Raw genomic sequence first — 27,185 nt, 5'->3', positions numbered from 1 at the left:
ACTTGAAATCAGTAGAGGAAGTGAGAAAATACTGTATGTGTTTTTGTGTGGGTAAACTGACCCTTTAAGTTCCTATAACAACTTCATCGTGGTTGATAAAGTGAAGTTACAGGAATCAATCCTTTAAAGCAAAGGCTAATATATTGAAAACTTTTACTTAAGTAATAGTAGCAATAATGAAAGAAATCCTGCAAAACAAATAAAAGTCCAACTTTCACATTTCATTTTAACCATGTGATTAAAAAACTTCATAGATATCCCAAAATGTTCTTAAATTTAATGAGGATAAAGTACCAAATAGTACATGTGTTTTAGGAGCTATTACATTTGTTTTTACAAGTAAAACTTTATTCTGCACTGTAAGTACAGATACAGGCATTGGGTAAATGTATTAAAAATAGATTGTTAATCTGAAATGTGGTGTCTCTCAAAATGGAAAAACCAAAGTAAGGACCCAGTACTTGAGTAAATGAATACTTAGTCACAGTGGTGGAGGAAATATTCACTTTTTAAGTACAAGTAGCAATACAACAATGTAAAAATACTCCATTACGAGTAAAAGTACTGCATTCAAGTAAAGTAAAAGTAAAGAAGTATTAACAAAATGTAGTTAAATCAAAAGTCAAATTTGTAATATATTGGAGAGATCTTTGAATGAGTCTGGAGGGGAAATGTATCTTTAGTGGAAATGCTAATGGGAAGGTAAATGTAGGTGTTTCCCACCAGTTTAATCTTTAACAATGTATTTTATTTATAGTTTATCATATGTTTTTATGTAAAATTATAATCTGAAAATCTATCAAATAAATGTGTGCCATAAAAAGTTGCTACTATATTTCCCTCTAAAATGTAGTGAATAGAAGTATAAAGTAGCATCAAATGGAAATACTAAGAACAATTGTGAAGAAGTACTCAGTAAAAGTCAAAAATACCACAGTCAAATAAAAAATTCCTGAATTCAAAATGTTACTTAAGTAGAAATACAGAAGTATTTTCAGCAAAATGAACTTAAAGTATCAAAAGTAATACTAATTATGCAGAATGGCTTCTTCCACAGTGTTATAATATTATAGAATATTATATGATCACAAACAAATACATGTGAGAGTATTTAAATGTTGTAGTTCCTCAATGTTGAGCCAATTGTATATACTTTGTATACTACTGGGTAAATAAGTAGCATAGTACTGCATCATATTATATGAACATATCATGATTTTATACGTAAAAAGTAACTATAAGTGTCAAATAAATGTAGTAATGTAGTAAAAAGTACAATATTTCCCTCTGAAATGTAGTATAAAAGTTAAAGATGGAAATACTCAGGTAAAGTACAAGTATGACAAAATAGTTCTTAAGTACATTACTTGAGTAAATGTACTCCATCACTGATTAAGTACAAGTAGCCTACCTCCAAATTGTAGGCTTCACAAGTAGGCCATAGCCAAGTACTTGAGTAAAACTTTGTTTTCCACCTCTGATCCTTTCATTAGTTAGTATACATGTCAAAAAATACAATCACATACATTTTCTTTTAAAGCTCTGCATGGTTTGACACCAAGCTACATCACTGAGCTCCTTACACCCTATGTGCCACCGCGCAACCTGAGGTCCTCTGACTTGGCTCTACTGGTTGTACCCAGGTCTAGGCTGGTGACTAAGGGTGACAGGGCCTTTGCCATCAATGCCCCTATACTGTGGAACAGCCTACCTCGGGACCTCAGGTTAGCTAGCTCTACTACCAATTTTAAATCTCTTTTAAAAACCTATTTTTATTTTAAAAAAGCTTTTTAACTCCGTAAGGCAACAGCTTGGCGCACCTTTTTCCCCACACTTTATATTGTCCTCTTTTGGCTCATGTGTAGTAACATATTGTTTTGATACCACTGGTTACGGGTTTTAGTTTTATCATTATTTGGTCTTTATGTTTTGTTCTTTTATTGTTGTTTTTATTTTGTCTGTATTTCATTGTATCTGTGCAAACACTTTGAAACTATGTTTAGAAAGGTGCTATACAAATAAAGATTATTATTGTAATTATTATAATTATTATTATTTTCTGTTGAGTTTTTCCTCTTTTCTTCCTCTTGATATGTAAAACTAATACTGTGCAGCTACATTATGACTCTACACGATAATAATAAAAAAGGGACACGTTGGTAAGTAACCTGACACTGTACAGAATGAAACCAGAGTTATTATACAACAGCATCACCTGCTGTTCACAATGGTGAACCACCACCGGAAGTCACCACCCGGATGTTTGATCTCAAATCCCGCGATATCAGGCCTAACGAGACTTCAGCCCGTTCTTTTCCTCCCGGAACTTCAGGCAAGATGGTAGGTGTTCAACCGATCGTGAAGCTTGTCAAAATGCAATCTATGTGCATCTGAACTGTAAAGTCACTGATTAGGATAACTGTCAATATCATCCGACAGTTACACATATTCACTGACTATCTAGTAGAAAATCGTTGCTCAAAATGCCACATAAATGTGTGTTTAAAGGCACTGAATTAGCCGTTTGTTGCTAAGCTAACCCGGTGGTTCAGCGTATCCTAGTAGCTAAACATGACATAACTTTAATGCATTGTAGGTTCCTGCGCGGGTTAATAGTCCCGTAACTGTTAACCAGTGACATTGAATTAATGTGAAAGCATTTGAACAACAGTAATTGTACAAGCTTCACACTTATTTTGGATTGTCTCTTCCAGGCGGATACCGAGATCAAGAAGAAGCGTACCTTCAGGAAGTTCACCTACAGAGGTGTGGACCTGGACCAGCTTCTGGACATGTCCTAGTAAGTGAAACACAACACACTGGGGTTGAACAGCTGATGCTGCATGGTGGTCATCTGGAGCTACCAGTACTACCTGTATTTGGCTTGTAAACTGACATCCTCCTTCATAGGGATGTCACAGTACCACAGATCTAGTAGATGGATAGATAGATAGATAGAAACTTTAATGATCCCGAGGGAAATTCAGGTTTCCAGCATCACAGTTCCATAGTGCAAAACATGTTAATAAAAAGGCAGTAAAAAAGTTAGTAGTGCAAAGTACAAAAAAAATATACCAGATATAAAAATACAAGGAGATGAAGAAAAACTGTTAAAAGTGAATATAGTGCAGGGTAACAGCTGTGATACAGGACTATTAAAAAAGTGAAAATAGTGCAGAAGAGACTGTTAAAAATGAGTGTAGTGCAGGGTAACTCCAGTAGCTTAGTCTAAAGTGCACTGTGTGCATTCTGTCCTGCAGATCGTCCTCCTTTGTCCCCCCCTCCCTAGAGAGGTAGTAGTCGATACCAATACCAGTGAATTTATACGATTCTCGATATTAATTCGACACCACGGTAAAAAAAACCCAATAAATCCCATGTATTTAAACACGCACTCCTTTTATTAAAACATTTGAACATTACAAAAGACAGTTGCATGTAGCCTTCGAGTATTTAACACAAACAATATTGTCTGGAAGTCTGTCTTTGAGGTGTTTTGCTAAATTGTAATAAAGGATTTCCTCCTTTGGAAAGAAAAGTACGACGGCACCGTTACTGCACCGCATACTGGTTTTTGCGAAACTATTATTATTCCTTGTAAATCCGCCTCGAACGCAAAGTACTTCCATACTTGACTCTTGCTATTTGTTTTCTCAGCGAGTTGAGGCGGCGGTAGCGCTGCAGCAGCTGCCATCTTTCACGTCTTGTGTTGTTGTTTTTTTCCCGTGCTGCTGTTACGGCGTTCTTACACTTGTAAGCGTATACTGCCCCCGTTAGATCCGGAAAAATCGCATCTCCAGTACCTCCGCTCTGGTACCAAATGACCATTACAGGCATAATGGTACCGAAGAAAACGAGTACCGTCACATTTTTAGAATTTTGGTACTGAAGTATCGGTTCTCGTTACATCCATACTCCTAAACAATGTAAATCTTAGCTTTCAATCCAATGATAAAGTCCCATGCTCAGCCCCTAAAAGAATGTTTTGTTGTCGCTCCAATATGAGTTATAATATTGAGATTTACAGTCCATCACAATAAATGATTTATAAATTTGGAGCTCAACGGTAATAATGAGATTGAAGCTGACTGGACATTACACTGAAACAGAAAACACAGGCTCCAACTTAATTGAATGTGAGACGACCGAACGGTTATTTCAAAAATGGCCAGGGGCCTCATTGACGATACCATCCTCTTTCCCTGTGTAGTGAGCAGCTGATGCAGCTCTACTGTGCCCGTCAGAGGAGGAGGCTTAACCGTGGCCTGCGCCGCAAGCAGCAGTCCCTCCTGAAGCGCCTGCGCAAGGCGAAGAAAGAGGCTCCCCCCATGGAGAAACCAGAGGTGGTGAAGACCCATCTGAGGGACATGGTCATCCTGCCTGAGATGGTCGGGTCCATGGTTGGAGTGTACAATGGCAAGACTTTCAACCAGGTTGAAATCAAGGTGAGATGTGCTATAGGTCAGGTGGGAGGGAGAGCATATTTGTACATTTTGAACCCCCAGCTTTCTTGAACCTCCTGTCCATCACCAAGACCTATGGAAAGGAGGCTGGGTCAAGGGTGGACATGGGTCTTGGACATGGGTCTTGGGGGTATGGAGTATAACACATGCGCAGCGTAACTGAAGCTGCGGTCGTGCGGTGCAATTGGCTCAATTTCGGCGAGTGCGGGCAACATTTTACTGCGCATGTGTTATACCCCCGGATACATGACACGTGACCCAGCCTCCTTTCCATAGGCCTTGTCCATCACTTTACCATGCTCCGGTGAAGGAATATCACATGCAGGTCCAACAAAAGTTGACATTTGGGGCTAATGTAGAACATCATAGGCATGAATTTTGGCAACAATAAGGTGGGGGTGTATTGCATTTGTGTATCTAGAGCATGGTAAATGAACGATGGTTCCATTATACACATAGAACCGTCCATAAATGAACGATGGTTCCATTATACATATAGAACTGTCCATAAATGAACGATGGTTCTATTTTACATATACAACCGTCCGTAAATGAACGATGGTTCTATTATACATACAGAACCGTCCGTAAATGAACGATGGTCTCGTTGTACATACAGAACCGTCCGTAAATGAACGATGGTTCCATTATACATTCAGAACCGTCCGTAAATGAACGATGGTTCCTTTACACATACAGAAGCTTACATGAACGATGGTTCTATTATACATGCAGAAACTTAAATGAACGATGGTTCCATTACACATACAGATCCGTGGTTGAAGACTTGCTGCAAGTTATATGGGTTGTAAGGATAAATCTGTACTGGAACATTTCTGCATCACATACAGCAGATGATATGACGCTGAAAAAATATTTTGGACAATTGGCATGCCTCTATACGATTCAGTTATACCTACTTGACTTATCCACTACCTGAAGAAAATATCCATCCACGCTCCGAGTACAAGACAAGTCTGAAATCTCGACCAAAGAATTGCAGTGTGTAATATGTGTACGACCTTAAAATATACCTGTTATAACATCAAATTTGTTTCGAAGGAGGCAGGATAACGGTGCTGATTAAAACATTGCCTACAGGACCTGTTGGCAACTGACACTACTTCCAGAGTACACTAACTCCTAGCTCCTCCATTCAAAAGCACCAATTAAAGCTTCTAGTTCTAAATAGTCACTTTCTTACTACATACTGTACATGCAGCTATAAGTGAACCTAAGGCATTTATCTGGTTACCTGGTTACTAACATGTTTCTCTTCTCCACAGCCTGAGATGTGCGGCCATTACTTGGGCGAGTTCTCCATCACCTACAAGCCAGTCAAGCACGGTCGCCCCGGTATTGGAGCTACACACTCTTCTCGGTTCATCCCACTGAAGTAGAATGGCTGTATTCTTTGTATAAATAAAAAAACTGGTTGCGCCACAAAACTGGTCTGGTTTGCTTTCTTTATATTTAAAAAAAAAAATGAAGATGAATAAAACCGCTTTTACACAGGGTATATCTTCAAGCTTTTTATCCTTTCTTTTTTATTACCTTTTTCGGGTGTCTTACTAACAGTGTGGTCAAGATAACTGAAAGAATACACAGAATGGCTTTTGCTCTGTTGGTATTGTCAAAGATGTGATTGGGGAAACCTGAATAATTACATCAGGTAACACGATTGTTTTAACTCACTATGGGATATCAAATTATTTTATTTCATAAAGAATATGTTAAATGATACACTGTACAGATGCACACCAGTGGATTGAACACATTGCTTTAATTGGAAAATACTGTAAATCTGTAATAACTAGTACATTACCTGTCATGCTTTTCAATTTTTCTCTTCATTAGTCAAAGGTTAATCTGGGTGGATTTTTACATGTTAAATGGTAATATATAATAAATATATTACTATAATATATATATACATATAATAAATGGTTAAAATAAATAACTAGATAATGAACAGTCCTGCCACATGCCGCGCAGCACTGACCATCACTGACGCCTCCTCAGAGCGGGCAGTGCGACCCTGAAAGAGTACCGGTGTTGTACTCCTCCCGGGGGCTTCTAAGGTTCCTCCTCTTCCACCAACTGGAAGTGAAGCTAGCGTTACATGTTTGTGTGTGGCCGCTGTGGGCCATGGATACAACCTCTAGCAGTTGCACAATCTGTTTATTGTCACCAAGCTAATAAAAACCTACAACTTGGTTAAAGAAAAACAGTGGCCCAATTGGTAAGTAGTCTTCTTAAATTTAAGCTTGTTCCCGTAGAGACGGTCGACAAAAGCGTGTTGTCACAGAAAAAACAGCCAGCGGTAGTTAACGGCTCGCTAGCTTCTGAGCTAGGTAGCAAGCTAACGGTAGCTAACGGCTCGCTAGCTTCTGAGCTAGGTAGCAAGCTAACGGTAGCTAACGGCTCGCTAGCTTCTGAGCTAGGTAGCAAGCTAATGGTAGCTAACGGCTCGCTAGCTTCTAAGCTAGGTATTAAGCTAACGATAGCTAACGGCTAGGTAGCAAGCTAACGATAGCTAACGGCTAGGTAGCAAGCTAAAGGTAGCTTTTCCTTTATATATATTTTTTAAATTGTATTAAACAAATTCAAATTTACAAACAACATGGCTCATAGATCATTGCATTCAAGTAAAAGGACAAGGTGCATACAGAACAAGAACAAATACAATATGTAAAATTATACATGAAAATAATAAATTAAATTAAGGCCTATTTACCTGTAATTCATATTAATAATAATAATAAATTAAACTAAAGGCTATAGGGCTGTACCTGTAATTCATATTATTAATAATAATAATAATAATAATAATAAATTAAACTAAAGGCTATAGGGCTGTACCTGTAATTCATATTAATAATAATAATAATAATAATAAATTAAACTAAAGGCTATAGGGCTGTATCTGTAATTCATATTAATAATAATAATAATAATAATAATAAATTAAACTAAGGGCCATGGGGCTGTACCTGTAATTCATATTAATAATAATAATAAATAAAATTGAGGGCTATAGGGCTGTATACCTGTAATTCATATTAATAATAATAATAATAAATTAAATTAAGGGCTATAGGGCTGTATACCTGTAATTCATATTCTTCTATTATACTAAGAAGTTTCAATGCATTTTTGTTTTTCATGACTTTAAGTGCTTTTATGTAAGAAATAAACTCAGAATGAAACACATTAAACCTATAGATTTCACTTTCATATACTTGGATTTGTGCAAATAAAATTTTCCAAGAATAAGAATGTTATTCACCAGAAAGTCATCTTTGTTATTGTCTATGACAATACGTCCATAAACAATGTCCTTTTGAGAGAAATTTCCCAGATGAGAAACTTTTGGGAAAAGCTAGTCATGTATATCATAAAGCCATAAAGCTCCAGAATACATACAATGAAAAGATAAATGATCAGTAGTTTCAGTATCATCACAAAATACACAGTTATTGGTTTCAATTCCAATAACAAATCACTGGATGGATGGTGATACACTCCATTTAATATTTTAAAATGGATTTATTTTGCTTTGGGAGTTAAGGGGGATTTTAGATATTTAGTTCATAACATGTGAATAGTTTCTTTCTGATAGATTTGTAAAATTGAGTTTCTGTAATATACTATAGGGTATGAGATGTGATTAAACATATTTCTAATTGTTTAGTTTGGGATTTTGATTTCACTAACTAAAAGTTGAGGTGTGATAGGAGTAGGATTTGTTAAAATTCCTCTAAATCAAGCTTATAATAGAGATGGGGATGGCTTTAGTTATGGATTTAAATATGTCACGATTAAATGATATCTAAGACAGAAATTATCATATGACATGATACAGCCACTTCTATCAACTAAGTGAGTCATCGACCAAATTCCTTTATCCATCCAGTCCTTGTTAAGCTAACGGTAGCTAGCGAGCTAGGTAGCTAACAGCTAGGTAGCTGGCGAGCTAACGGTAGCTAACAAGCTAACGGTTGTTAGCTTCAACAGCGAAAATGACAGAAGAGATCTGTCATGTCAAAAATGTAGCTAAGTAAAGATATTTTAATACAATATAAACATAGACACGGCTTTATTAACTGCTATTTTCTAATAACTTTTATGTTTTTATCATTAACTGTCAATTGTAAGTAACGTTAGTACCGTTTAAAACTGTTAACAAATGAATTTGCCGGTTTCTCCCGGTGTGAGTGAGTTGTTGAAATCCGAGAACAAAGATCTATTGTAGGCTCGCTAACTGTTCACATTTAACGGTAATGGTGTTTTACTTTTATTTCATCTGTGTGTGTTCCCTACTCTTTAACATTAGATTGCTATATAGACTATTGAGTAACCCTCTGAGGAGCAAAATAAATAGGGCCTTTTCCATCCATATAACGGAACAAGTTGCAGTGTAAATTCTTTAAATTTTAACTTATTTTGTTTATTTATTTTGCACAATTTAAGACTACACTATATAACAAAACAAATAAATGAATAATATACAGTGCAGAAAGAGGCAAAAAACCCACTGGGCTTATCTGAAGCCTCCACCTATTGAGACAAGATTAATATAAAGAAATAATATGACTACATAATAGTGATAACAAACAATTAGGACAAGATATATATATAATAACAATAACAATACAGTCAATATATCACATAGATCTATTGTAGGCTCGCTAACTGTTCACATTTAATGGTACCGGTGTTTTACTTTATTTCATCTGACTTGTTCCCCACTATTAAAATTAGATTGCTATATAGACTATTGAGTAACCCGCTGAGGAGCAAAATAGATAGGGCCTTTTCCATCCATATAACGGTACAAGTTGTAGTGTAATTCTTTTCAATTTTAACATATTTTGTTTATTTTGTTTATTTATTTTGCACAATTTAAGACTATACAACATAACAAATAATTGATTAATATACAGTGCAGGAAGAGGCAAAAAAAACAAACACTGGGCTTATCTAAAGCCTCCACCCAGAGACAAGATTAATATAAAGAAATAATATGACTACATAATAGTGATAACAAACAATTAGGACAATATATATATATATATATATAATAACAACAATAACAATACAGTAAATATATAAAAAAAAAGACAAGTGTGTGTGTGTTGCGTGGAAGTGTATGGTTAGTGTTTGTGAGGAGAATATTGATTTAAATATCCTTAAATATATTTTACATCATACCACTGAGGCCACGTTAAGTTAAAGATTAATGTTCAGGGGAGGATTTTTAGCGGAATACAACCAGTATAAGACGATCTTCTTGTACAAGTAGTCTACATTTTGGTTAATCTCCATTCATAAATACACTTCGCTCAGTCCACTCCTCATACAAATATCCCCAGTAGGTACCAGGTGACAGCTTAACCTGTGATACTGGTTATTGTTGAAATGACTCTTTAGCAGGTAGAGGCAGGGTCTGAATTTAATTTTTTTCCTCACCTACCACTGTGGCAGGTCACTGGACATTTCTACCGGCCACTAAATGTTTTTGTCTGCCTCTTCTGAAATCTAGGTAGAATGCTTTAGAATTGTAAACATTGAATCATTACCAGACAGTATAAATATGGAATATATCATGCAACTTTAATCCCTGACTATTTTAAACTTAGGAATTGCTTTTTAAAATGATATTTCGTAATATAAGGAAACATATCACCCATGGTGGCAGGTGACCTGACATTTCTACCTGCCACAGCCAACATTTACCCTGTATTTGGCAGGTGACAGGTGCTAATTTCATTTCCTGGGTAGAGGTATTATGCTGTATGGTGTATTTGTTGTGAGCTCTGTGTTTCTTAAACACCACAGTGTCAGACCAGTCTGCCAAAACTTCCTAACACTAACATAAGAAAGGCACAGTTATTTAGAGAATATATGTTTTTTCCCCACTGCTGCTTGCTCATACTAATCTCTTACCCAACACAGAAGGATAAAGGAAGGAATGTGGGGTATTCCCTGTACTATGGCTATATGGCTCCATGTTTTTGAGTCAATATACTTTAAAGTCTTCATGAATGATTTATATGTTTCCTCTTCTCCTTGAGGTACATAGTGTTGTAGTCTGAAGACTGATACAGAACAACTGTAAAACTATCCCACAGTCATGAATAGGGGTGTAAGAAGAGTATCGCAATATTATGTTGTGTGATACTGTATTGATTTTCCAAAACAGTGATGATTTTAAATTAACGTCTTAAAAATCCAACCGCCTTCCATTGGGCCCATCCGCTATTTGATCTTTTGGAGGTTGTAGCGGGCTCAGTTTTAAAGCTAGAGTGAAGTTACTGGCATCATATGACTAGATGCTATCTAGAAAACCCAAGGAATCCATTGGTACCAAGCATGACATACTAGCTTGTCTAAATAATGCTCCAAAGTTACGCTAAATTTTGGCGAGGAAAAACTGGCATTGTGATTTTCACAGGCGTCCCTTGATCTCTGATCTCAAGATATGTGTATGAAAATGGGTTCTATGGGTGCCCACGAGTCTCCCCTTTACAGCTTTTATGATAATCACATGCAGTTTAGGGCAAAAACTGTGCAGTTATTTGCATGCAGTATAAATGTTTCATTTTTGCATATTCTAAAATGGTTTATTTATGGTGTGTTCTTTATATTATGACAGTTTTCCTAAAAAAATAATTAAAAAAATTGCAATATATTTCCTTGCTTACAGTATTGCAATATATCACAATATATTGAATCATTGCCCCTGTATCATGATACGTATTGCCAGATTCTTGCCAATACACAGCCCTAGTCATGAATGTCTTATCAGTCAAGAAAGGAGACTGGCGCAGACAAAAGTATATTCATAATCATACCTAGATAGTACCCCTGTTAACTCTATTTGTTATAGTCTATTTTGAATGAGCTTAGTTCTATACTTTGTTCATAGGTTGCAGAATCGGAGTGAGGTGTGTTGACCGGTGAATGCATAGAGTCAAGAAGGTAAAACTCTGTGACAATAAAGAGGGTATCTGGAAAAGGTACAGTATAAGGTTAATGTTATATCTCCTTTATCTACTTGTGATGCTTAGGAAAATGGATGAATAAACAATTTAACCGATTCTATTAAAGGAATGCATAAGTGCAGGTGTGTCTGGGTTTCTGCACCTCTTACCATTTCTTTCTTATGTCAACATCCAGCTGTGTGACAGTGAGCATGACGGCTGTGGACGGCCTTTCGGACAGCACAGAGGTGGTGGAGATGGAGGACGTCCCATCTCAGTTCTTTGTGGAGAAATACTCTTGGGAGGGCCTCCGTGATATTATCCACTGTAGCAGGAAGTACTCAGGCATGATCGCCAACAAGGCTCCCCATGACTTCCAGTTCGTGCAGAAGAAGGATGAAAATGGGCCTCACTCTCACCGCTTGTACTACCTCGGTAAGCTGATTTATGCTTGCTGATGCGGCCCCCTGCATCAGTTTATGATATGTAGTTTCTGCATACCACTCCTTTGTACTCCTTACACTAGACCTCAGTCATGTTTTCTTCCTGCAGAATATGATTGCCTCATGATAGTAAAACAATCACTGTGTCAAATTTCTCCTTTTCCAGTTAGCACAAGCTTTTTTATTTGTTGTTGTTGAAATTGCCTTGTCTATGTGCTTACCAGGAATGCCTTATGGAAGCAGAGAGAACTCATTACTCTACTCAGAAATCCCCAAGAAGATCCGGAAAGAGGCCCTCTTAGTGTTGTCATGGAAACAGATGCTGGATCACTTCCAGGTGAATTCCCCCTCTCTTCCCGTTCCTGCAGTGCCAGTACCAAACAGCATAGCGGGATGTGTCTCACAGTAGTTTTTTTTTCTTTTCTTTAAAGCAAGTGTCACTTTGAGATAAGCAGTCCTTGAAGGTGTGGTAGTATCGTTGGCTTTAGAAACCCGAGATATGTTCTGAAACTGGAAAGATTAAGCATCCATGGTATTAACTATGAGAAGAATGCTTGCACTCCATTGTACGGTTATTTGATCGGGGGGATAGGTCAGTTGAATGTGGTTCTGTCAGATATATTTCATAGTGATGATACTGTATATACTAGCACACTAAAACGTATATACCGCGCAAACTCGTATATAAAAAACACTTCCTTATTCTAATATTGTGCATCGGATTTCCTGTTGTATCCTTAAGGCTACACCGCACCAGGGGGCCTACTCTCGAGAGGAGGAGTTGCTGAGAGAGCGTAAACGTCTCGGAGCCTTTGGTATCACCTCCTATGACTATCACGCCCAGACGGGCCTGTTCCTCTTTCAGGCCAGCAATAGCCTCTTCTACTGTCAGGATGGAGGCAGCAATGGCTTCATCGTGAGTACACTGCTGTTTTTTGTCTTTAATTTGGAGCTCTTAGATTCTAGGAGGACATATTTAATTCAGAACACGGTAAAAGTCTGCAAGTACAAAATTCCACAGTGCAGCTGTGTGGTGTGTGTTAATGGTAAATGGACTTGCATCTATATAGCGCTTTTCTAGTCTTCCGACCACTCATAGAGCTTTACACTACATGTCAGCATTCACCCATTCACACACGCATTCAGACACTGATGACAGAGACTGCCATACAAGGTACCAACCTGTCCACCAGGATCTAATCTAAATACTCATTCACAAACCGAGGACATGCTCACATGTACCTAAAAAGGCACGCGTGGCTGGCTTGGTGATGTCAACAAAGCACAAAGAAGCTCAGAACAACACACACAGATGGATAGAGCGACTTCATTCTCTGCTCAGGTAGACACTACTCCTCTATATCTTTGCATAGCAAATAGTTGTTTGCTGCTATATTAATGCTCTGGATATCATACAGAGCACCTTGTAAGCAGTCAACAGCAATTCAAAAACAGGAAGGATGTTATTAAGCATCTGTTAGGTAGAGATGTGCTGCTGCTGTGAATCAATTAATGATTATTTTGTATTTATAATAATAATAATCTATATTACTACTGATGTGCTAGTGGCATCATGCTCACCATGCAATGCAACCGATGTCATGGGATGAAAGAAGATTAAAAGACCATATCACTTTTTCTATTGATCAGGGCTTTGTGGTTTTTACACCAGGTTGTTGATCTTTGTGCATTGGCCTTGGATACAAATGACAGCTCTGCTATAAACCATAGCTCCAAGAAGCACATGATGAAATGTTTTTTAAGGCTGTCACAGAGATACAGAATACGTTTTGTGGCAATCTATTAACCTATAGTGTGTGGCAAACATTTAGTTTTGTTTCTGTTTGTCACTGTTAGTGATATTAGTGGTCCACTGTTTGCATTTGGTTTGAATCTGGGATACAGCTCAAGATTGTTTTGAGTGCATCTTCAAATATGACCCCATTTGCATTTTTCCACCGTTTTGTAATTTTTTTCTCAAGCAGGCAGGGTGAGTTCTAATGTGCTACCCCTAAATATTACTCTGTATTTGATTCAGAGTTTAACGGATGTGCGTTGGTTGTACCTCATCCTCTTCATTGGTTCGAAGAGATACAATTTGAGTGAACAAACTGGATTAAAAATAGCTTTTACATATTAATCTTGTTGTTTTCACATCTTGAATATCTTTGTGTGCATAGCATGCGTTTATATGCAAGTAAGGTTGTTGAAAAGAGATGGGAGGAGCTGATACTTTGAAAAGTGAACATGTCTGTCGATTTGTACTTATAGCTGTCATTTGGTTTTATATTTCAAGAACACAACTATTATGTGAACTATCTATGAATCTTTTCATTTAAGACAATGCTTGCATCAAACAGTTATCTGCTATATCTTTTCATCCAAAAGTCACTCCTCTGTCTGCCTTGGACTAAGACTGTGTATGTTGGTTTTAGCAGTCTGCTCCTGTAAAGCCTGTGGAGATCAAGACCCAGTGCTCAGGGACCCGCATGGACCCCAAGATCTGCCCCGGAGACCCCGACTTCATAGCCTTCATCAACAATAACGACCTGTGGATAGCCCACATTAAGACTGGCGAGGAGAGGAGACTCACTTTCTGCCACAAAGGTCCGAATGCAATAAAATGTCTTCAAATATCCTCTTTAATTTACAATAGAACTGTGAAAAAAACATATTTAATTAATTTTGATACTAGATAATTTCAATTTTCCTTGTATTTTCATCTCGTACTACAACATGGGAAGTAAATAACACTGAGATGCCTTATTCTATCTTATCTTTTCAGAGGAAAGTGCACACTATTATATCATCTGTATGTTTAGCATTATACCAATAATACTACATGGATGTAAGCTTTTTTCCTAACATATTAAATTTTTTTCCAGGTGTGGATAATGTTAAGGAGGACCCCAAGTCTGCAGGTGTAGCAACATTTGTCATCCAAGAAGAGTTTGACCGTTTCACTGGTTACTGGTGGAGTCCCTCAGCAGTGGAAGGTATTTGTTATGCCTTACATTACAAGTTTTACCTCCCTCTGTAATATTAGTTATTTCTGAGTTTGCATACACTATTTTATGTATACACTTGCCTCAAATTAATATTTTTTTCTCCCCCTATCAGACGCTAATGGAGGTAAAACAGTGTACCTGCTGTATGAAGAGGTGGATGAGACGGAAGTAGAGATTATTCATGTTCCATCTCCAGCACTGGAAGAGCGGAAAGCAGATGCATACAGATATCCCCGAACAGGTCAGTGCTGCCTATACACTGTACACACACACAGGCTTGGATTAGTGAAATGTTTTGTGAATTGTCTATTTCTATATATTTTACATATTTCTTTATTTACAGGTAGCAAAAATCCCCAAGCTACTCTTAAACTGGCAGAGATCAAGACAGACCATCAAGGAAGAGTAAGTCTTTCACTACCGGTTTTTGTCTTTCTTCTTCTCCAAAGTGATAGTTAGATGTTCCTAATATGTGTTTATGGTTGTACTTAACAGATTGTGAGCACGCAAGATAAAGAATTGGTCGTCCCCTTCAACTCCTTGTTTCCCGGGACAGAATACATCGCCAGAGTAGGATGGACGAGTGACGGCAAATAGTGAGTGTTACACTCAAAACTTTTTTATTTTTAAAAAAATGTTTTATTTAGTGAAGCAAGACAAAACAGGTGAAATTTGACAATTCTAACAAAATGAGAAAAATAAATAACGGATGTTGGTGGAGGGAGGGGGTGTTATTGACAGTGAAGGGCAGTCTGTTGTGTATGGTTCTAGTGTGTGTGTACAGTTGTGTGCATTTGTATGTATGCAGTGTGGGGGGGTGTAGGGTGTTTGTTTGTTTGTTGGTTTGTATTTAAAGAGGAGAAAGAAAAACTTTGACTCCGTTGACTCAATGATGTTGTCATTCTTAAAATAAGCCACCAGAAGGTATACAGCTTGTTATTGGGACTAGTATTGCGACATAAATTGAGATTGGGAAACGGTTTATGTAATCGAACTGTCACGGTACAGGGGTCACGCTCTGTTGAACGCAGAATACACGGTATATAGATTCATGTAATGTTGAAACTATTAGCCATAGGTCGTTAGCAACATATGCTGAGGTTAGCATAACAAGCTGATTGGTGTGCGAGTCAGTAACACTATTGCGAGCGCAAAGGAAACGCTAGAGCTGGAAGACCCGCCTGCAGGTTCCCCGTTAGCAACGGAAAGAGAGTTGTGTAAAAGACAAGGACGGTGTGTCGCTGTTGCTCTACAGTTGTAGGGGGTGTGAATGGAAACACATCCAACATGCTAACACACATTCAACTTGCATCACCCAGATGTGCCGATCACCAGGATGGTGCACTCTTTTTAGTTGTGTCTGCTCTGTGTCCCCCTAGTGGCTGGGCAGTGCTTCTGGACCGCAGTCAGAGAAAACTACAGCTGGTGCTGCTGCCTCCAGACCTCTTCATCCCTGTCACAGATGACCCAGCTCAGAGACAGGAGAGTCTGGAGGCCGTGCCCAGTAACACACAGCCATACATAATCTATGAAGAGACCACGGACGTCTGGATTAATGTAGGTCTTTCCACATGGTACACTCTTTGGTTACCTTAAAGCTAATGTCTGTTTCTAATGGACTAATTGTTGTGGTTGTGACTTGCTGTAAGGGTTCAGTAACCGACTGTTCTTCTCTCTTCACAGGTTCATGATATATTCTATCCCTTTATTCAAACGACAGAAGATGAGTTTACTTTCATTTGGGTAAATGAGTCTAAAACAGGTTTCAGCCATCTGTATAAAACCACATCCCTGTTACAACCGGGCTGCTACCATTGGACGGAGGACCACCAAAACACAGAGAGTAAGACACTAGGAGATGCTTCTGCGTCTATTTAAAATGATGCTATCAGATAATCACAGTTTACGTCAGAGTGTTCGGCATGTCGAGGAGCTTGTTGATTCTGTTATCTGTTTTCTGCAGGAGACTTCAAATGTGCAATCAAAGAGGAGGTTACATTGACCAGTGGAGAATGGGAAGTGCTGGCAAGACATGGTTCCAAGGTTAGACAAAGTCCGTCAGTGTTGAATATAGATATACAGTAGATTCACACCTATAAAAGATGCAGGTGTTTAGAGTGCATTCAGAAAGTATTTGGACGGTTGCATATATTGTGACTCTGTAATCCAACTCATTGACTTAAGGGCTTAAGGTCCTGACTAATAGCTTTAATTTGAGGGTGTTTACATCTACATCTGATGAAGGACTTGTGCTCAGGATCATTGTGCTGCTGCACAGAGCTCAACACTCTTTGAACGGCTCTGGTTCCAGAAGTGAATTTCCCGTTCATTTACTCCACTGACATTTTAGAAAATCCTTATATGAAGAGTTTTAAGCATGGAATCAAGCCAACCAGCTACGAGATGAATCGTGACCATAAAACATTTGGTTCAGAGCAAAAAAACATTGTATCACTACCGGAACCTCAGTGTTGAGCTCTATTGTCCTAAAATAGGGGTACTATGTATAAAAAAAGTCCTAAAAATGATACATTGCTCATCCAGTTTGGATCTGAACACCCTCAAACACTTCAAACTGAAAGACACCAAGTTAACCTTGAACAAAATCATTTAAATCCAGTGTGCTGAGCTGCAGTAACACATAAGTAATACAGCTGATATGAAGATATTTTAGTGGCTCCATCATCTCTTTATAGTACCTCACAGTATCATGCCTCGGCCTCACTGCTATTGTCTTTTTCCTTTCATGTTTCTTTTTTTGTTAGATCTGGGTGAACGAGGCATCAAAGCTGGTGTACTTCCAGGGCACCAGAGACACTCCTCTGGAGCACCACCTCTACGTGGTCAGCTATGACTCACCTGGAGATGTGGTCAGACTAACCAAGCCTGGATTCTCTCATAGCTGCTCTGTTAGTCAGGTAAGACCTGTCTAGCGGCTGGTGGTTACAGTGCTCTCCCTCAATACTGGACCAATTTCAAACATTGTTGTCCCCATTAGTCAGTTAGACATAAAAACATGGGAATATAGGGTCCAGGTTAAAAAATATTGAAGTTACCCTTTAAGAACAATGAAAGCTAAATTATCTTTTGAAACCTGAGGAAAGCTGTCAAAGCCAGGAATCCTTTGGGTAGTCTGCAGTTTATGGGATAAATGTTCTCTGGCTGTTAGCAGTATTTTGCACCGACAGTAGCTCATGTTGGGCTTTTCAACACAGATCCTTGTAGTATGCGGTGTAGCATTTCAATTGCATCCCCTCCTCCATCAGCCTTTCCGTTCCTGCATTGTCAGTTCTATTTAGTACATAATTCTTTATATTTATTATCTTTTGCACCTCTCTGTTCTCTCATTCTGCAGAACTTTGACTTTTTCGTCAGCCACTACAGTAACGTGAGCACGCCTCCATGTGTTCACGTCTACAAACTGACCAGCTCAGAAGGTGACCCGCTACACATGGTACCTGAGTTCTGGGCCAGCATGATGGAATCACCAGGTAAACAGGATGTGATGCAACCAACCACCATACAGCAGTTTCCTGATTAATTCAATATGCAGAGTTAGTGCTTACATTATTGGGCTCGCTAAGTTTTTATTGGAGAGCAGCGTGGCCAAGTTTGAAGGTTGCCCAACTATCTGTGGTTTTATTTTTGGAACAATCAATAGAGCCGAGTCTGTAGGGGAAAGTTGAGGTCTGGCGTTGATTAGATCAAGGACAGCCAGTTCGATCCACAGCGGCGTTTGAGCAATGTGGTGCTCAAACACATTTTGGTCATCATGAGCGATTTGTGTCAGAGTTGATTGTCGTTAAAGATTCATTAAAAGTACCAGGAGTGACGAGGCAATTCGTTACTGTCTTGTTTAAAGAATGTTTCTGCTTTGGTACAGGGTTCCCACGGATCCTTAAAAAGTCTTAAAAGGCATTGGATTCATTAATCTAAAAATAAGTCTTCAAAAGTCTTTTGTCTGAAAAATTGTGAAAACTGTGAAACTGAACGTCACGCAGGTCAGGATATACTAGCTAGCGACGACATGGGGAAGTGAAATTTCAATGAAAATTGGCTATTCAACCAAGATTTTGCAGCATTGCTGCAACAGGTACCAGGCAATTTTTGCAAGGAACGGTGTATTTTTTATGGAAGGTTTTTCCAATTAGGCACGATAAGAATCAACCCAAAGTAATTCGTCTTTTTTTTTCTTACAATTTGGTTATTGTAATGTTGGTCTTATATTTCATTCTGACTGGCATTAAAAAAAGCCTTTAAAAAGTCTTAAATCGTTCTTGTCTTAAGCTGTAGGAACCCTGTGGTAGAAGTGTAGGGGCCACAGAATAACTGCCACCCTTACGCCGGGGCCACACAGCGCGCATCATGCTCGCGTGACGGCAGCGTCACGTCGTGGCCGCGTCATGCCCACCTAGGGTGTTCACACTAGACGCGAGTTACCCACGTCTCGGGAGCGTCCCGGAGCTACCTGTCAGCTGTGTTTTTGCTGTTGCTGACAGCCCTTTCTTTCTACATAGAGTTTGCCTTTTAATGGCCATTTAACTTCATAATAAATGTGATTTATATTTATTTAAGACAAAAAAGGGTAAGAACTGTGTGGTAATTTGTAAATATTATTAAAAACAAGCAAATAAATTCATACATAAATATTAATATATAGCCCATATAAATCCCTCTTTTCTGTCAGTGAAGAGGGATTTATATATATATAAATCCCTCTTCACTGACAATGAGGAGGGATTTCTATGGGCTATATATATATATATATATATATATATATATATATATATATATATATATATATATAAATCCCTCTTCATTGACAGTGAAGAGGGATTTCTGTGGGCTATATATTAATACAAAAAAATAAATAAATACATTAGTAGTAAGAGAGAGCCTACAGCAATCCCTCTTCACTTTGACTGGCACAGTTTTAAACAACATTTCCAGGGGGTTTCGGGTTCCTGTTCTACAGCATTCCAGGTTGCGGCTTTTATCGAAAACGACTTAATTTACATCTGGGGCGGGACAGCAATTTACATTATAAATGCTGATGTTCCGACATCTCAGGCAACTTGGAGCTTTTCACCACCTTGTTGCTGAACTGCGCCTTGATGGAGAAAAACACCTGAAGTATTTCAGAATGATAAATATAAGTAAAGTGGGTTTTTTTTATTATTATAAAACAAAGCAAAATAAACAGTTTCGTTATTTGTTAACCTTTAGAAAACGAAAATTATTATTAAATATCTTTAAAAAAATTAAATAACACCTCTAAAAGAAAGAACAATAAAGTTACGTGGTGTTTGTTGAGAGAGAGAGAGAGAGAGAGAGAGAGAGCGAGAGAGCGAGAGAGCGAGAGAGAGAGAGCGAGAGAGAGAGAGAGAGAGAGAGAGAGAGAGAGCATCGGAAAAATACTGCCAACTATCACCTGATGTTCTTATAACCTATTAACCCAGTCTATTATATGTATAGCATATGTAGGGTTTCTGCTATGACTACTACAGTGTTTACATAATTAAAAGCCTGTACTATATTAACTTGATGGAAACCTGCAAGCAGACAACTGCTTTATTTAGAGTATTTCAGAATAAAAGCATTGTGTTAATGAATGAATGATTCTGTGCACTAAAAACGCTAGAGGACTTTTATTTTGAAATCTAGATAGGAAGTGTAAAATATTGATGGTCAGTGACATATTCTACAGATGTCTAGACATGGAAACTGTAGTAATCTTGCTCATATACTGTCAATAGATCACCTTCACTGTCTGTTGCTGCTGGGAGACGCAGCCGAGAGGTAAGCGGCAAGCGTGAAAAATAGGCGAGCCTTCTATTCTATAAAATAGACGCACGTCTGACGTGCGTCTGACGTGCATCTCATGCGGGCAGTGTGTCCACTCTAACCTGTTAACATGGACGCCGAAATAAAAAACAACACGCGACGTTGCCGTCACGCGAGCATGATGCGCGCTGTGTGGCCCCGGCGTTAGACAGGGTTTCCCCCCCATATCCATTAACTACCCATTAAATATCTGCTGTAAAGGAAAACTAAACCTTCACTAACCCCAGTACTGCAAAATGACATATTGCAGTATTGGTTCCAGAGTACCATTAACACAATCATCACAATCTAATGCCAAATCTGTTATTTGGGTTGTGTATTTGTGCTGTATAAATACTAGTGTTTTTTTTACTAAATACAATCCTCTGCACTTTTAATACAATTTGCGAGCTTTAGTGTGTAGTTTTGCAGACCCGTTGCTTTCAAGTTCCACTAGGAGTTGACCCACAATCCCTGATAGTTTTGAAACATGCTAACCTAATGACCACATGTGTTAACATGTCTTCCAGGTTGCCCGGGAGATTATAATCCGCCTGAGATTTTTGACTTTCCGGGGAAGTCGGGCTTCCAGCTTCACGGGATGGTATACAAGCCTCACAACCTGACACCTGGCAGGAAACACCCGACCGTTCTCTTTGTGTATGGAGGCCCACAGGTACGTGGATATATATTCAGTTTAATCTGGGTCTGTGATGTAATTGTGTTCACAAAATGTTACTTTAAACCTGTATTACTGTGTAAATTAATACATTTTGTGTGTGTATTCAGGTGCAGCTGGTGAACAACTCTTTCAAGGGGATGAAGTACCTCCGTCTGAACACGCTGGCCTCTCTAGGCTATGCCGTGGTCGTCATTGATGGGAGGGGTTCCTGTCAGCGGGGCCTCGAATTTGAAGGAGCACTGAAAAACAAAATGGTAAAGTAAGAGTCAGATAACTGAATTAATTCAGTCGGTGAACATCATTTTAATTTAACATGATTGAATGCCATAAAATGGCAGGTTAAATAACACTCGTAATTTGCATTTGTCTCTCCAGGGTCAGGTGGAAATTGAAGACCAGGTGGAGGGGCTGCAGTATGTGTCGGAGAAGTTTAACTTTGTGGACCTGAGCCGTGTCGCCATTCACGGCTGGTCCTACGGCGGTTTCCTCTCCCTCATGGGCCTCATCCAGCGACCCAATATCTTCAAGGTTAGGAGGCTTTTTTTGTTCTTCAGCTCTTCTTTTATCCTTCAACCACACACTCACACACTCACACACTCTACCAGTCAGTATTCTCTCTGCTGTTGAGGAGGAAATAAGAAAGCCTACCATAGTGATGGCTTGTACCACTATGTAATTCACTTCAAACTGATTTAATTGCTTAATTCCTGAAGTACACGCTGAACTTGTGATGTAGTTGCAGCTTACATCCACAGGGTGTCTGTGTTGTACAATGTGCTGGCTAATAACCGTCATTCAGTTAGGATTTCTGCAGGTGCATCCTGTGCTAGAGGGATTGAAAGCTTCATTTTTGTACCATTTACCAAATGTATATCCAACTGAGCCATAACATCAGAATATACTGAGAATTACACAGTAAATCTAAGCCATCACCTTCCTCCTGTACCTTATTTTTTAGTTTCTCTCTGTGCTAAATGACACTTTTCCACAGTAAAATCATTTTTTTATTATTATTTATTGTACATTCTTCTCCATCTGACTACATTGTGCTTCCCTGCCAGTTGGCTATTGCGGGCGCCCCGGTGACTGTGTGGATGGCGTACGACACGGGCTACACAGAGCGTTACATGGATGTGCCTGAGAACAACCAGCAGGGCTACGAGGAAGGATCCGTGGCGCTGCACGTGGACAAGCTGCCCAGCGAGTCAGTACACACACTTATACACTTTTTGAGTTTAGTGCTTGAAACGTCAAAATATTTCAGATGCTATTGAAATTGAACCATACTGCATGTCCCGTGTAATTGCATAGATATTCATGTTCCATGATGACACCTATTTCCTGTCAAGTCAGGCTTTATATTCTTTGAAAGTCCCTGACTGCGTAATTGACAATTTAGGCTTTCTGTTTTACACATGGGGATTTTCACCAAATATTTGTGTCATTCTGATCCTTGACCTAAAATGTGACTTATGAACTGAACCTTTTGAACTGAAAGCAATGCTTTAAGAAAATGTCTCCATGCCTGTGTGGCTAGTATTTTGTTTAAGCCCTTTCAGGTATGTACACGTTGGTGATATGTTCTTTCCATTGCAACTTAACTACTTAGTTTTATAGCAGTAGTTATTAAAATCTAGAAAGGTGAAATTAAGATTTGAAGTGACAGGCTAAGTGCCAGTAAGCCTCAGTTTTTAGGCACTGAGGAAACCCTGAGGGTCTGACAAACGGCATGTTGGAGCACTTCTCTTGGATGCAGTTAATGAAGCCCTGCAGCATTTCACCTCAAAATTCAAAATTCTTTGAATCCATGAAGACTTTTCCTGTTTTAAATCACGAAGGAGTCTTTCGCTTTCGAGCAATGTGTGTTTTTGCCTGTCTTACAACTATATGGAAGAATATCATATTGTAACCATGTAATCCTTGTCATTCCAGGCCCAACCGTTTGCTGATTCTCCATGGATTTCTAGACGAGAACGTGCACTTTTTTCACACCAATTTCCTAGTGTCACAGATAATCCGTGCTGGGAAGCCCTATCAGCTTCAGGTTAGCGTCACAATTACACCCACTTAAGTTGTAAAGTTGCCATATGAAATCTCTCCATACTAGGTTGACATAATTTACATAACATGTAAGAGATAATGTACAGCGAGCCGGTCATTGTTGTGAAAGAAACCTCCGACAGTGTGAAAGGGTTTCTTTCACAACAATGACCGGCTCCCTGTACATTATCCCGCTTATTTAATGGCTACTTCTTAAGAAATCAATAATCTGACACAAAAATGGTCCTGTGATTGACTAATCAGAATCGAGTATTCAACCAGGCCGTGTAATAAATCATTGTGATCTCTGAGTCTGCAGTACAAAAATGCACAAAACCAACAGCAAATGTATTTGGTATAATGGTTTAGACCACTCTAATATTTAATGGTAGTAAAATACAGCACATGAGTCAATTTCAGGGTTATATATGACTGCAGGACACAAAGGAGGTCTGTTAGGCACCAAATAAATATTTTTTTTATTTTTTTTTCTCTTTTTATGGAAACATTTTGATCTGTAAGATCTTCCTCAGGCAAGTGTGAGAGAGAAAAGGAGGCAGTAGTCAATTTAAATGATTATCACCTGCTGGTCAGCAAACAGCCAGGAAAAACAAAACACATAACAAGATGGCAATCACATCTCCAGGAAATAGAGAAAGAAAAATATATAGAATTCAATGTTAAAAGGTTACAAACAGTGGTGGGCAGAGTTGCAGAAAACTGTGCTAACGTAAAAGTACAGTTACTTTGCAAAAAAAGTACTCAAGTAGAAGTAAAAGTACTCATCAAAATAATTACTTGAGTAAGAGTACAGAAGTATTTACTGAGAAAAAGGTACTTGAGTAGCGAGTAACTTAAATATAAGAAATTTAAAAAACACTGGCATGCTATCGTCTTTTCCCCTCAAGTCTTTTAATTTGATGTGGATATGACATGTCTAGCATTATTTCAACCACAGGTGGTCTTCCTCAGGTCAAGTTAAAGAAGAACATACACCTGTATTTATTTGTGATGAAATGACAAGTCATCATCTCCTGATTGGATAACCTGCCACATATATACCAGATAATATTCCCAGTCCGTATCTCTCAAGTGTGATCACAAAATATGATGTTAAATGTAAATGATGTTAATGATGCCTGCTGCAGCTTCAGCCGCGCTGCTTAGAACGGAGACATGCGGAGGCGTCGTTGCAGTAGGATAACCAGCAGACCTGGGACCAGCTGACCACCTGCCTCTTAACAGATCATTAATGCATAAAATAATAAATAAATAAAAGTAGCACGATGAATGTTTCCAAATGTAACAGAGTAAAAGTAAAGATTTTTTCTCTAACAATCTACTCGAGGAATAATAAAACTGCTTTAAAACTACTCTGACAAGTACAATTTACTCAAAAAAGTTACTTGAGTTCATGTAATTGACACTTGTGGCAGATTTTACAGGATATATACATGACGCACACATCAGTCTATAATTTGTTTTTATTATCTTTCCAGGTATACCCCAACGAGCGACACAGTATTCGCTGCCCTGAGTCTGGAGAGCACTACGAGATAATGCTGCTGCACTTTCTACAACAATACCTCTGAAATGAGACGACCGGGGAGAAGTGACGCCTAGTTTCCTCTGTCCTCCTTTACCCTCTCCAGCTCACCCACCTATCTTTACTCTCCCTGACCTCTCTACCCCCCCCCCCGACCCTCGTCTCCAACTGTTCACCCTTCAACATCGAGAGACTGTCAAGACACTTTGCAGCCACTCTCTCCTACGAATTAGTCACCCAACTTCTCCACTATACTTCCCTCTTTCGCTCTCTCTGTCTCTTGTTCTGTTACCCACTTGCTCGCTCTGTCTGCTCCATGCCCTCCCTCTCTCACTGTGTACAGTCTGGGGTATGGTTTACGAGCACAGAGATATGGTGTCTCACCCTGAAAAGCTGAACAAAGACGAGGAGAAATATTTGCAGGCTGTGTCACATTGACTCATCGCTCACCCACGTCCTCATCTCTGCAACCATGATGGGTTTTATTTGCCAAATGTTATCGTGATGTCCCCCCCCCCCCCCCCGCGCCACCTGTTTTATTCACTCGAGTCAGTGGTAGGAACGGGGATTACACTTCACGGAAATCTATAACGCATATTTGCAGACATGAGCTCACACACTATACATATGTAAAATACAGTTTGTCTCATACACACACACACACTCACAAGAACACTCACATAGAACTGCAATATCCATACACACTGTGAGTCCGTACCTTGCAGTCTGTGCAACGATGAAGAAAGGAAGAAAACCTCTGTCCACTTGTTTTAAGCGTGTTTAAAATCAAATATTTTATGGATTTTTATCCTTTTTTTTTTTTTTTTTTATGAGTGCTGACGTGAGCTGGCGGCTCGTTGATATTTTTGCGCCGTTCTCTCCCCTCACATTACATTGCTCGAGATGTCTGCTTGCCTTCTTAACACATAATTTATATTTGCCAAAGTACCTCTTGACTCTTGATCATGCTGGTATTTCCTTTTTTTACTGCAATAAAGACAACAGGAGGGTGAGCACTGGAGTCTTACAACAGCTTTGTACCACCGGAATACAAATTTGTACATGATAATGAATAAATGTATGAATCAATCACATGCTCTCTTTCATTGCCGTCTTCTTATTCACGCAGTTACAAGTACATGTTCTGTTTCATGTTTTGCAGGCTCTTTTATTAGGAAATGTGTTTCCTTATATTGATATTCCACTCTAACCCCTTAATTATACCCTTCACCTCCTGTCCTCCTATTCACACCAGCAGCACGTGACCAAAGCTCCACCGCTGCTGCAACAACGAGGGCTTTCAAGCACTCCTTGCACAAGTGAAGCAGCAGATGCTTGACGGCCCTTTTGCGCCCATCCTTTGTTGCCATGGTAACCTTTTAATAATCTGGTACTCCTCATAGGTGAGCGATGAGTATCTGATAACACCACAGAGATCAATGAATGGGAATCTGCTGTCCTTAAATCACCATGAATGAACCATCAAGAATGAGCGTATTTCCCCAAATTAACATTACAAAATGTGGAAAATATGGGATACTAAACTGCTATGCTCTACATTTTTTCTCTGCAGGTAACAAGTGGTGTCCCCATGTGTTAAAATCCCCCTACTGTGTGGCAGCCAGGCAGTGACTTTCACCGGCTTCACCACCGATCCGCTGAAGGGAGTCAGTTCAGAGCACACTCCCATCAGATCAGCTGTTACAGAGGTTGATCCCGAGCGAGTTGTCCGTGCTCGGAGGATCAGTAGGGATGACGCACCTTAACAGTAAGCCTGACAAGGAAGCAGAAAGTGGTGCAGTGAAAAATCAAAGCTGACACCTCGAAGCTCCTGAAGTTTGCCTCCACGTAATAATGATTAAGCTGCTAAAAAGATACAAGAGCTCTGCCACGTGTGGCTTAATGAAATGGGTTAGTTCTGCTGTGTGGGTTTGGGACCACAGGTTGTTTCCTACGAAAGTCTTCCTCTCCAGACAGGTTTGGTGAGATTGGTAAACAAAATTGCATAGTCAGTTGAACTGAGAGGATTATATATAAATCTAAAAATTAAATGCATTTTGAATTGATTGGATAGGGATGGAAATCAAAGACAAATCTTGATTTTTTTTTTTACATGGAAAAAAATATGCTGTGAATAATGAACAATATGAAATGCCCTCTCAGTTAAACCACAAATTAAACTTATATATTTTTT

General features: G+C 38.9%; 2 protein-coding genes across 5 annotated transcripts; both read left to right on the top strand.

Moving 5' to 3' along the window:
* The first annotated feature begins 2,214 nt into the window (after positions 1-2,214).
* Positions 2,215-5,911, top strand: rps15 (ribosomal protein S15). The gene is made up of 4 exons (XM_074650868.1): positions 2,215-2,340; positions 2,715-2,800; positions 4,211-4,445; positions 5,750-5,911. Exons 1-4 carry the CDS (start codon positions 2,260-2,262, stop codon positions 5,861-5,863), a joined length of 516 nt encoding a protein of 171 aa, XP_074506969.1. The 5' UTR covers positions 2,215-2,259; the 3' UTR covers positions 5,864-5,911.
* A 618-nt stretch (positions 5,912-6,529) lies between these two features.
* On the top strand, positions 6,530-26,085 carry LOC141776961 (dipeptidyl peptidase 9-like). 4 transcript variants are annotated; one of them, XM_074650849.1, is made up of 21 exons: positions 6,530-6,705; positions 11,395-11,485; positions 11,646-11,884; positions 12,117-12,229; positions 12,635-12,808; positions 14,328-14,499; positions 14,778-14,888; positions 15,013-15,141; positions 15,244-15,305; positions 15,396-15,496; positions 16,280-16,457; positions 16,584-16,743; positions 16,864-16,943; positions 17,666-17,818; positions 18,256-18,391; positions 21,254-21,399; positions 21,513-21,659; positions 21,781-21,933; positions 22,467-22,609; positions 23,338-23,449; positions 24,945-26,085. In XM_074650849.1, exons 2-21 carry the CDS (start codon positions 11,430-11,432, stop codon positions 25,035-25,037), a joined length of 2,658 nt encoding a protein of 885 aa, XP_074506950.1. In that variant the 5' UTR covers positions 6,530-6,705; positions 11,395-11,429; the 3' UTR covers positions 25,038-26,085. The 4 variants fall into 4 exon arrangements, with proteins under 4 accessions (XP_074506950.1, XP_074506952.1, XP_074506953.1 ...); XM_074650851.1 differs by having other exon boundaries at positions 6,531-6,705; positions 14,331-14,499; XM_074650852.1 differs by lacking the exon at positions 6,530-6,705 and adding an exon at positions 8,457-8,616 and having other exon boundaries at positions 14,331-14,499.
* Positions 26,086-27,185: the final 1,100 nt, after the last annotated feature.

This window comes from Sebastes fasciatus, chromosome 11 (genome assembly GCF_043250625.1).
Source record: "Sebastes fasciatus isolate fSebFas1 chromosome 11, fSebFas1.pri, whole genome shotgun sequence".
Classification (NCBI taxonomy): domain Eukaryota; kingdom Metazoa; phylum Chordata; class Actinopteri; order Perciformes; family Sebastidae; genus Sebastes; species Sebastes fasciatus.
The sequence above is the reverse complement of the archived record's forward strand: the minus strand, read 5'-3'. Positions and strand labels throughout refer to the sequence as shown.